Source organism: Silurus meridionalis, chromosome 9 (genome assembly GCF_014805685.1).
Source record: "Silurus meridionalis isolate SWU-2019-XX chromosome 9, ASM1480568v1, whole genome shotgun sequence".
NCBI classification, from domain to species: domain Eukaryota; kingdom Metazoa; phylum Chordata; class Actinopteri; order Siluriformes; family Siluridae; genus Silurus; species Silurus meridionalis.
The window spans coordinates 5115798-5128426 of NC_060892.1; the positions used below are offsets into that span (position 1 = coordinate 5115798).

Consider the following 12629-nt stretch of genomic DNA (forward strand, 5'->3'; position numbering starts at 1 on the left):
CGACTCTGCCACCTCCAGCTCCGCCTCTTGTCTTTTTGTCAATGCTACTGTTTCTAAACTATACAAAAACTAGCACAAATAATACAAATAAAGGATAATTAAATGTAAAGAACAGTGCTTGGTTCAAGTCAGAAAAGCAGTAAAAAGAAGAATCCTTCTGATTATAAAGCCTTAGTAGCTCAAATCCTTTTGCCTGTCTGTTTTACCTTTCAGCCATTTTAACTTATTGGTGGTTTGACTTGTATATTTTACATAGTGTTTTTCCCATGGTGTGATGCTCAGACGATTTTGGACTCTTAGGGATATTAGCACACGCATGAGTGCTGATGGATCCTTTTCGAGAAAGGAAAAAAAAAGCAGCAGATGGAGCCCTTAAAATGATCTGAAACCTCCAGAGATCACATTAGCTGAATTTCAAGTCAGCCTGTTTCTACAGCTAACTTCATTTCAGTTCAGCACATAATAAATCTCCATAGAAATGTGGTCAGAATAAAATAGATGTCCTGAGAATTTGATTTTGTACCATCTCAAAGCTCAGTAAATCGGATTGACCCTGAGCCTGGTGACCTTGGGATTCTGAGTGATACGGTTGCTGACTTCATTTTCTTTTTGACAGCGTACTTTCTGGAACTCCTGGACATGTCTGAGAGCTGGCTGGAGGAATCATTTGTGAAGGCCCTGGGACCTCTGTACACACCCAATGCCGGAGTCTTCCGTGACCTCTACAGTGACCTGCGCCGATATTTCCGCGGCACGTCGCTGAATCTGGAAGAGGCCCTGGACGAGTTCTGGATGCGTCTCCTGGAGCGTCTGCTAAAAGCCTCTGACCCGTCTCTGGTTTCTGATGATTTTCTTGAGTGCGCATCCAAACAAACAGAGACCCTGCGTCCATTTGGGGACGCTCCACGAGAGCTCAGGGTTCGACTGGTGCGCGTTCTGGTCGCTGCTCGTGCCTTCGTGCAGGGACTCAACGTGGCTGGAGAGGTTGTGAGGAAGGTTTCTCAGGTATGGTGGGTAATTTCTTTTCCCCGTAGATAAGGATAATGATTTCGCTTTGTCGTGTCTTTGACCCACAATTGTCACAATTATACTTTCAGACTTTAAAAAAACTTTACTATAAAAAGACTTAAATACCATAAAACACCTTATATATAGAAAAATCACAGACACCACAAATCTTGGTAATGACTACAGATTCCCAATTGGCTGTTCGTAAAAAAGTTTGATATTAATATTATAATGAATTCCTACACTAGACTAAGAACCTTTTTAGGGTAAAGATAATATGATAGATGATAGAATAGATGATAGATGATAGAATCAGGGTTTCTAGTATCTGGGTTGCCAGTTGTACATAACAAAATCACCACAATCGACAATAAAAAAGGCCAATGTCAAAACATTCCCTGCAAAACCTTTCAGAAGATAGAAAAGAAAACTTTTTCAATTGTAACTTCTATTTCTAACAGCAGTTCGAAGAGTAGTGCTTGTTCTCATATGTTATTGTTTCCATAGAAACAGCTTAAACACAACAGATTTGATTCAAATGCTTGACTTTTATTACTGAAGTTAGATATGGCGATGTTTTCTCTAAGAAGAGACTAATTAAAACACTAATAATAAAGTACTAAATGTGAACAAACTTAAAAAGCCGTAACTGTTTATGAATTATTGTGGTGCAAACAAAAAAACAGATTTCAGAAATTAACCTTTGGAATAGCAGCTGTAATTTTATTTTTTTTTAATCAGCACAATAAAGAATATTCCACTTTATACACAGTACTATACACTAGGTACACTTGCACACTGTTTACTCGGCTGGTAGGTCATTCCAAACGTCTTGAAAAACTAACCTCAGAGCGACTGTGGATGTAAGCTGCCTCAAATTGCCTGAAAGAGAGTCTTCCACTACCCCATGTTAGTAGCACAGTTTGCCTGGTTCTCACCCAGTATAAATCCCCCTACAAAGCTGTTTCTCTTTCAGAGTAATGCCTATGTTTCATCCTACATATGAAATCGATGATCATTAGCACCTGCTGGGTATCACTGGTTAAACATACACCTTGATCTGATCCTACAAAATCCCAGATTTTTTGCATGTGTAGAAAGTGTGGAGTGTAAGAATTGAAAGCCGAAAGGGTGGTCACACCGGATATTGATTTGATTTGGATTTTTCTTCTATTTACTCAATTTGCAGTTCGTATATTAATAAAAAATAAACAATTAAAATATATATTTTTGAAAGCGTTTTCTAACAGGCATTTGTTCAAACCTCCTTTCTTAACAAAATCCATCCTACAGTAATTACAAGAACTTTACGGTTTAGACATTGGTATAACTGCCAAAGCACTCTAGCACTCTAACCACTCAATAATTAGCGATAATGTAAATATTTAAAACTCCAACTCCCATGGTGCAGGAAGATCTAAAAACATCATTCAAAATTAATTGCCATTCTGGGACTGCTGAGCTTGACTATCTGGCAACCCACCTGGGAATACATGTGTTGATTGTACAACTTTGTTTTACACAAATTCTAGTATAAAAAATGAAGGCAAATGCACCAGTGTGTCCTATGCCTGCTAGACCTCTCGAGGAAAAATCAAGCTCAGGTCCTCTCAAGCTGTCCTTCCTGCTCTGAACCGGGGCTCACAGCTCCCTTGATGAATGAGAGCAGGCCGCAATGCGACAGCTCTCTCTGCTTTAAGAGACTAGCAAAAAAACAGCCATGCCAGTCTCTGGAGATTTCCAGCTGCAAGGCCCTCTTTTTCACATTGATGAGGTTGGGGGGGTGGGGGGTTAGAAGCACACAATGGTGCATATGTTGTAATAATGGAGCCAAGACTATGGAAGTTCTTCTGCTGGCCTTCAAACCCTTTCCAATTATGAATCCACCGCATTAGTTTTTTCCTGCGTGGCCATTCGCTGTTACGCATCAGCTCTGTTGTTTCAGCAGCTGCATCATTTTATTGTCTTTTTTATGGTCCGCTATATAATGTGATGTTACTCTCATTAACATGCGCTCTCTTGCACATAAACAGCTTTCTTCGCTAAGACTGGTTTTGTTTTGTTTTGTTAATTCGGAATGCGTTCTGCTTTAGGCGTTTGTAGTTTGACTGCACATCTTTTATTAAAAAAGTACATCAGAGTGTTTGCTGTATATTCTAATGTGAATGACATGGGGGAAAAAAGACAATACAAAATACTTAAAATATTTATTTCAATATTTCATTTGGTTCTTGGGGGAATTTGGAGCATATGTATACACTTCAGCAAAACAGTCATATCAAGTTTTTACCAAAAAAATCCCCTTAAGAATACTGTGGAAGGAACACAATGGGTTCGGAAAGTGATGAAAGTGATGAAGGAGGAGATTTTTTTCTTTTTAAAGATACATAAAAACATAAACCGCTAAATGTGAGGCATAATTAAAAAAAAAAACTGAGGGAACAAAAAAGAGTAAAGAAACATAAACTGATCAATTTTGAGTGCACAAGTTGTGAAAGTGTTGATGTTTAATAATATGGCTCACTCCTACTGTGAAATTTGTTTAGCCGTCGATGCTAAATGCAAAAAGAGTGTAATTTTAGTATTTTTTATAATTATCTCAGCAATTCTGAGGAAAATTTTGTTGTTCCTTGTTTTTTTTGCTGCATATTAAAGACAAGGATGCTAAGGCTTGCTAGCCTCAGTGATTAGCTTGGTTATGCTCAGCTTTATCTTCTCTTATTGAAATTACAAATGAATTAGAAGTGTAAGTGGCAAAACCGAGTTACAGTGTTACAAACACATCATATAAAATTACAAAAGACGTGACGATGATAGAGTAACGATACACACCAATGTCAAAAGCAAAAGTTACAAGATTAACAGCAAGACACTGATCACCCGAGAACATATCAGCGGCATTAAATATATCGTACTCGCATACACACTTTAGAAGACAAACCCCATTTGTAAACGCTTTCACAGCCGAATCCTCAGGCGTCTCTTGAAGCCTGTGATCGACTCAGTAGAGCAATTGAGGTTTTATTTTATTAGCCTGCATTAGCTATTACATTTACAGCCACTATTCCTTCAGGACTCCATATAAAATTTATGGCAACCAAATGGAACGAGGTAAATATGATGCACATAAACTTAAGACAAAACTTTATGACAGCAACACGGCTTTACAAAAACAAAGAAACGTTTCTGGAGCAGAAGTGGAATAAAAGTGCATGACCCTGCCTAATTAATAGAACAAGGTGCTTCCGTGATCAAAATGATATACAGCATGTCATTAGAATAATGATGATGATAATGATGATGATCCGTGTGTGTATGTGTGTCAAGGTACCTCTGAGCCCCGAGTGTAACCGTGCCATCATGAAGCTGGTGTACTGCCCGCACTGCCGTGGTCTCGGCTCCGCAAAACCATGTGCCAACTACTGCAAGAACGTCATGAAGGGCTGTTTAGCGAATCAGGCCGACCTGGATGCAGAGTGGCAGAATCTCATAGGTAAGTGATCTCACACTCTCACACACACACACACACACACACACACACACACACACACACACACACACACACACACATACACACTGGACACTGTAAATCCCGGTGCTGCTAGTGCATTTCTCAGCAGCAGCTATTACCTAAAACTCCATACCTTCTGCATTGTGTCTGACGTCATGCTATTCTGCACATCTTACTGATGGGACCTTTAGCTGAAGATTTTTGCTGGCCATTACAGTCATCATAATGTGTATCTTTTATATATTTTTTTTTATTATAAATGTAATTTTTTTTTTATGATTGACATTGACAAGAATTATCATGTTTATTTTTTTACTATTACTACATTAGTGTAATTTTTTTTTTTGGGGGGGGGCGGTTTGGGACAAACTCTACAGCTGACATAGATGTTGCAAACAATTGTTGCTCGTTGATTGATTATATTCTAACAAGTATTTTTGTAAAGAAATTATACAAATTGTATTACAATTACGATACAATACAATATTACAAATGAGACTTTGTGTAATTCAATCAACCTGCATTTGCATACAGGTTTTGAAACCGGCATATACACTATGAGTATGAACAATAAAAAATAAATATAAATCCAATTCTAATGGATGTATCCAATATAATTTTCAAGCCACTCCTGTGCAAACATAATTTCACCATTATCAACATTTTGAGTGCAGGTTTGAGTAAAAAAAAAAAAAATTATTAAAAATAAATGGTTTGTATTTATTCACTCTAGTTAGTGAAACTTTCAAGGTTATGAAAGAAGACATGTATATCATAAAGGCACTAGTGCTATTTATATTATATATTTATTATAAAACTTTAATGAATAGACAAGATGATGGGTTCCCTTTTGATTCTGGTTCCTCTCAAGGTTTCTTCTTTATACCATCTCAGGAAGGTGGCCTTGCACAGTTTCCAATGGCTCGGTCAAACTTATTGGCACTAATATATAAATTCAAAATTTTATCTTTGTAAAGCTGATTTGGGACAATGTCCATTGTTAAAGGCACTATACAAATAAAACCAAATTCAATTGATTTGATTGTGAAGAGGGCAGAGCCTGTTTAAGGTTTTTCTGTGGTTGTGAGTGGACAAAAAAACAGTACAATAAACATGAGATTTTTTAAGCATTATTGTCTATACTTGCTATTGTATTGTTATGCTGTAAATCTGAAAAATAAAATATTGAATTATCAGGGATGTTGGTTTTGGTGACTCTGGTGAGTGTACTGTACATTATGTAGCTCAGTGGTCCCCAACCCCCGGGCCGTGGACTGGCACTGGTCCGTGGGTCAATTGGTACCAGGCCGCACTAAAAGAATACATAACATATTATTTTTGTTTTATTTATTATCTGATTCTGAACGGTTTTATTTTGGAAAATGATCGGATTCTCTCTGCAACATCTGTCTATGACTCACTCTTATTGCATGTCAAGATGCCACAAGTCTTACCTCCATCCGCTACCTTCTTAAAGGGGCTGCTCCGGCCGCTAACACATAATACATTACCGCTAAATTGAAACCCCCAAGCAGGCAAAATAAACAAAAAACAACTCAATGGATTCACGTTTATTATTATATTTAGAAAATACCAGTTTTTATGGCTGTCGTATTATTTTATTTTGTTGTATTTATCCGCCACACCTTAAAGGCCGGTCCGTGAAAATATTGTCTGACATTAAAGCGGTCTGTGGCACAAAAAAGGTTGGGGACCGCTGTTGTAGCTAGAACAGAAGGCTTGCTTTTGCTGATAGTAGATCACAATAATAGTTAAGACGGTCCCACTAACGCAACGCAAAGCAACAAGTAGGTTCATCCAGTTTATAATTGAGAGTCGTGACAGGTCAGTACACACACACTGTAATGAGCTGGGTTATTTACCTTCTCATCACTTTAAACAAAATGATTTGGAAGAGAAACTAAAAGTAGGCATTGCAGACATATCGTGCAATCAGAGTACAAACGACATGAAAGGACATACAGCAAAACTCTGAATTTCGGTTTTCTCAAGAAGGAAACATGGCGCAAAGCCAACAGAACATCAGATACTCGACATTGCACTGCTCAACCTGAATAGCTTGATTTCAGAGCACTTGACAGACATTTAAATGGATTTTAGCTTCCTATCAAATATCACAGTATAACAATATGACCAAATCAGCAACTAGTGTGAAGCACAATGGTCATCATACTGTAAACTCCAACCCTTCACATTATCTTCTAATGTGTTCATAGATCACATAGTATACAGTGTTGGGAGTTTGGAAACACCTAGTGTTTGATCATATTTGGGACACATGCATGTTCCTTTCGGCAAAAATTGCACAGTGGATGATTAGAAAAATGTTCTGTGGACAAATGTGTCCAAATGTTACATGTTTGGCTCCAACAGAAGAAGTTATATAAGACGGATAACAGGACAGAGAAGATGTTAGCAGACTGTCTCACACCTCAAACATGGAGGTGGAAGCGTAATGGTTTGGGGTTGTATTGGAGAAGAAGGTGTCGGAGACTTATTCCAGGTGAAAGGCAAACTGAACCAACATGGCTACCATTCCATACTTCAACACCATGCAATTCTGTCTGGACTGCGGCTCATTGTAACTGACTTTACCATACAACATGATAATGACCCCGAGCATACGTCTGAACTCTGTAAGCGTTATTTAGAAGGCAAACAGTCAGCTGGAGTGTTACCTATCATGGAAAGGCCTGCCTAGCCACCACACCTAAATCCGATTTAACTGCTCTGGGATCAACTGAATCACAAGGTCCGAAGAAATATTCAACTAGTGATATATTTTTTTCAAGTTTCACAAGAGGCATGGGAAAATAACTGAACGTTTGGAGAAATGAACTGTCCGTTTGCTGAGAGTGTGTAAAGCTGTTGTTCATGTGGGGGGAGGATTTTTTTTTATAGAAAAGAAATCAACATCTGTACATTTAAATATTTGTTTGGCCAAAGTTAATCTTCATGCTACTAAATAACCGAATTTGTTGCATAGGGGAAAAAAAAGAACATGCAGGTATCTCTTAAGAACCTTAAAAGTCCAGGTGTTTCCAAGCTTTTGCCAGACATTTTGTTTTTAAGTTACCAGCTCTGAATTTTGCCCTTTATAATTAATCTTCAGTGATTTTTTTTTTATTTTTATTTTATGTGCTGTACCTCACTCAAAAAAATCACATTCTGTGTGAAGAACATGGTCAACTGCAAGCGAACTGACAGTGAAGGATTTTTACTCAGTAATGTAACTGAGACGTTTACAGTCAATGTGTATTCTCACAATATGGTGACGGCAGTTAATGTATGAATCTTTATGCACTTTGTGCACAACCCCTGTAGAGTAAATAAAACAACTCTTTCTCTCTGTCTGTCGTAAGACACTATGCTTCAGGTGGCTGCCAGCTTCAGCTCTGAGCCCGGCATGGACGTGGTGCTGCACGCCATCCCTGTACGCATCTCTGAGGCTGTGCTGCACATGCAGGAGAACATGGAGGTCTACACACTCAAGGTCAGCGATTCCCAATCACATATTTACATCATGCAGAAAAAAAAGCTGATGTCTTGGACGGGGTTTGAATGTGTTTGTGTGTGTGTGTATGTGTGTGTCCAGGTTTTGCAGGCTTGTGGAGGGCGTGGAGAGGAAGGGACCCAAAGCTCAGTAGCTGATGAGCCCAAAAAGGGGGTAAAGAGTGTAACAGCACTGGAATATAAGGCCAGTCACACAGCGGCTGTCAGACTGGAAGTGCAGGTGTGTGTGTGTGTGTGTGTGTCTTTTGGAACGTTGTTACTCTCGTATCTGTCAATATCCTGACACCTGTGTTTGTGTGTGTATGTGTGGTCTGCAGGTCTCGGATGTATCTAGTAAACTGAAGGAAATGCAGCTGTACTGGATTCAGCTCCCCTCGGCTTTGTGTGACAGTAAAGTAGCATCCGGTTCCTCCAGCGATGACAACTGTTGGAACGGCATGGCCAAGGATCGGTACGATGCAGTAATTACGACTATGAGTGCTGGTGGGACCGTTCCATCATTTTCCACCAAACATGAGCCAGTTTTTGATTCATTGAAAGATCTCCATATACATGCATTATATCCAGTTTGCTTCATTGATTATCATACATTTGTTAGATGTTCATGTATGTGACACTTTATGCAAATGACATGGATTGTATGAGTGGCAGAATTATTCACAGAACATTGGTTGTTTTTTACATTTTACTCTACGTTCACACTGAAACAGCGTTTCAGTTTCTATGCGTGCATCACGTAGTTGCTGTATCAAAGACAATGACAAGCAACAAAACGCCATTTGATTTCCTCGATTCTGTTTATATTATTCAAGTGGTGATCTAAAAATTCCAGCCAATCCATTGCTAGCATGGTCCAACATCTCCAAGGTTCTTCACTCAAAAAGAAAAATAAAGCTTGCTAGAAAGTGCCAGAAATGTTAGCATTGGTGCCTCTGTTGAGTATACAGTATGTAGCTAGTACTTACTTACTAGTACTTGCCAGCTTTCTTTGCTAATGAAGCTAGAAGGCACACAAGGTACACAATGGTAGTGGTTGCTAACTGCCTACATGCTACAGTATGTGTGAACACAGACAATGAAGCATGCAGTAGATTCAAGTAGTGTAATAGTGAATCAGTGTAAGGAAGTGGGAGCTCAGCGATTAAAGTGCTTGACTGATCATAAGGTTGTGGGTTCAAAACCTAGCACTGCAAAGTTGACACTGCTGGGCCCTTGAGCAAGGCCCTTAATCTCTAACTGCTCAGTAGTATAAATACGAAAACTGTGAGTCTCTCTGGATAAGTGTATCTGCTAAACACTGTAAATGTAAGCATCATCTCAGAGTGACACACACTCTAGATATGATCTCTGTTTGGCCTGATATTTACAGCCACATCCATTTATAGATACAGTATTTGGCAGATGCCTTTATGCAGAGTTACTAATAATTATCTTATTTTTCATCCAAATGAGTATTTGAGGTTTAGGGCCTTGCAAAAGGGCCCAACGGTAGCAACTTGGCGGTGCTGGGATTTGAACTCATAACCTTTTAAGCTGAAGACTAATGTCCACTGAGCCACTACTTTCTCAACTACCGATTGTTTCGAATACATCAGCAGTAGCTGACGAGGCTGTGTATAAATATAACAAGTCCATCTATTTGCCCTATGATCGCTTTCAGACAAAAATGCATTTGAAAGAGAAACTAAAAGTAGACAATGCAGACATATTGTGCAATCAGTGTACAAATGGTGCCAAACGACAGATAGAACTCTGAATTCAGGTTTTCGAAGAAAACTGGGCATGAAGCCAACAAAGCATCAGATACTCCTTACATTGCATTGCTCAACGTGAAATAGTTTCGAGCACTGCTCAGATTATTATTATTATTTAGCCTTCTATAAAATATCACAGTATGAAAAATATTACCAAACCAGCAGCTACTGTGACAGTAAAATCTAGCATAAGACCTTTATTCAGATTAGTAGATTTAACTGCTGAGATTATGTTGCATCAGTTCCGTTAATTCGTGCTGAAAGCACTGCAGTTCGGGATCAATGCCTGCAGTCCAGAAGCAGCTTCAAAACAAGCTCGTCCCCTTTTCACACTTCATATCAATGCATCGATTGTTCTGCAGGGTTCTTGTACTGCTACAGAACTGCCCCTTATTGACTAGACCTCAGACATGATTAATCGTGTCTGATGAGTTTGTTTGTGGATGAGACCGAATGCCGTCATCAATAATCGCTCTGAAGGTGTTGTGTGAATTACTGAATTGCTGCACTCCTCATGGATCATTGTGCAAACTTTGACAAAAGTAAGAAAAATTAAAGTGTCAATAGTGCGTTGGGGTGCAGTGTCCAGAGGCCAGAGGTCCAGAGGCCAGACAAGGCTGGTGAACAGAATTGTTTCCTGTGACAATGCTAAATGTTTTGGATATTTTAATGCAGATTTACATATGCCATTTATATGCCATAGACCTGATTTCTGTGCTTGCTGCCTGTCAAGAGCTTTAAAGTTGCTTTCACATATGAAGCATTAAGTTTAAGGAACCCTAGAGCATTTCCTTCCATAGTTTGGTTCTTCAGGCAGGTAAGAACATAATAGAGTAAGCCCAATAACCCTCAGGGTGTCACTTTTCACATGAGCGATCTACTAAGACTTGTGTGATTTATTGTGTTTTCACAGGTACCTCCCTCAGCTCATGGGAGATGGTCTGGCCAATCAGGTCAATAATCCTGAGGTGGATATTGACATCACCAAGCCTGACATGACGATAAGACAGCAGATCATGCAGCTAAAGATCATTTCTAATCGTCTGAAAAACGCCCTCGATGGCAACGACGTGGATTTTCAGGACACGAGTAAGTGACACAAGAAACATTAGTGAAGCGGTTCAGTTTGTTTGAATGAGGATAAGAGAATTATCTCTCAGGGTTATAAACAGTGGAAGAAAGATGTTTTTCTGAACCACAAGACTTTGTTCGCCCTCTAGCAAGTGCCATGTATTCTACAGTGAAACACAATACGAAGTCTGCCATGTTCATTTAACAGGGCATTTACATTGAAATGTCAGCGCATTTTGGCACTATTACAAGAAGTCAAGTTGCGTTGTGTCATAATTATCCCTCAAGTGAAGACATGTCGTATTATATACTTTTTTTTTTTATAGGTAATTATGTAGAACGTCAACTAGACAGGTTCGTTCCTGTTCTCACTTATGCTATAGCAGCTATAAAACAGTCCTTCTCTATTTTAATATGGCAAAACTTCATATCAATCTTATAGTTATTATTGTCGATACTTAAAGAAAAAATCCAGGCTACTACAGAAGTTATAAAGTATTAAAACTATGGGTCAGTAGAAACCTGAGATTTTAATTAGAGCTGTGATTGATGCCAGAGCTGCTGTTATGATTAACATCTTCTACAGCACTGTGATGGATTTAATATCCATGAACCCCTTTAATATCTGCTTATTAATCATTTATCATAAACCATTGAAACCAATAGAGAACTGATGTGAGAAATCCATGAAAAAGAGGATTGGTGTTTTATTGTACCTGACCTGAACTGAAAACTGACAGTTTTGGTCCCATTATGCCTCCAGGTGATGACATCAGTGGTTCAGGCAGCGGCATGTGCAGCGAGAACCTCTGTGTCCAAAGTAGTCCTCCAGTCTTTGGGCCTAAACTGGACAGACCCAAAGTCGACGCCTACAGCCCGGAGGAAAAGCAGGTGAAGGGTGGCGGGAGTCCGATTGTACCATTCACCTTCCTAATCGCGGTGCTGATTGTGATCAATCTGCTGTTCAGACGATAATACAGTCCTGCCAACAAACTGGACCTGGAGGATTTTTGGGTGGGGTGGGGTGCGATGGGGGTGGTGGTGGGTTGTGATGGTTTGCCAAATGAAAAAAATCATGTGGCATGTGGCTGATTGGACCTTCATCTGAATCTCTGAGAGACTGAGGAAACGATGTCTTTTTTTGTAATGTATGTACGTTTTCAGCTGATTTTGTCTTTCTCTGTACCTTTGAATGTCCAAACAAAAGCAACAACATCTTGAAGAAGATGTTTTTTTTTGGTAATGGTGCACACGACTCAAAACCCTCTTAAGCAAACTCTCCAAGCAGCGAGTCTGTGCTTCATTTTCATTTTACAATGCTAATTTATAAAACTTCCTTTTTTCAGCACTTAAAAAGTAAAAACTAAAAAAAAAAAAAATAATAAAAAAAAAAAAAAAAGAAGATCTACATGTTTGGATGCATGGACATGCAAAGAAAACCAACATCTGTCCCAGAATATAAAATGATTAGGTGAGAGGGAAAAACAATAATCAACTAAAATCGGTTGTTCTGCTTCATCGGATCAGACTGTCTTTGGATCTTTCTGTATTTTCATTCTACTTTAAACTCCTGTTGCTGGTTGACGTGAATTAAAATCAATAAATATCTGTCAACGTGGGTGTAAAGATAGTTGTTTAATTTCATCGGGATTTCTTTAGCAGCTCGATAGTGTGTGATATTTCTGGACGTATACGCAGCACGAGAGGACCGTGTGGGTAAATGCGTGCGTCACGGAAGAGGCTGAAATGTT

The 12629-nt window shown here is 39.0% G+C and overlaps 1 protein-coding gene across 1 annotated transcript in view; it reads left to right on the forward strand.

Moving 5' to 3' along the window:
• Positions 1–12504, forward strand: part of gpc1a (glypican 1a) — a 44452-nt gene extending 31948 nt beyond the window's left edge. Inside the window, exons 3-9 of the mRNA XM_046857596.1 lie at positions 617–1005; positions 4336–4501; positions 7903–8033; positions 8136–8273; positions 8371–8504; positions 10721–10896; positions 11642–12504. Coding sequence (XP_046713552.1) covers positions 617–1005; positions 4336–4501; positions 7903–8033; positions 8136–8273; positions 8371–8504; positions 10721–10896; positions 11642–11853 — 1346 coding nt within the window. The 3' untranslated portion in view covers positions 11854–12504. The remainder of the gene's footprint in view (positions 1–616; positions 1006–4335; positions 4502–7902; positions 8034–8135; positions 8274–8370; positions 8505–10720; positions 10897–11641) is intronic.
• The last annotated feature ends 125 nt before the right edge of the window (positions 12505–12629 follow it).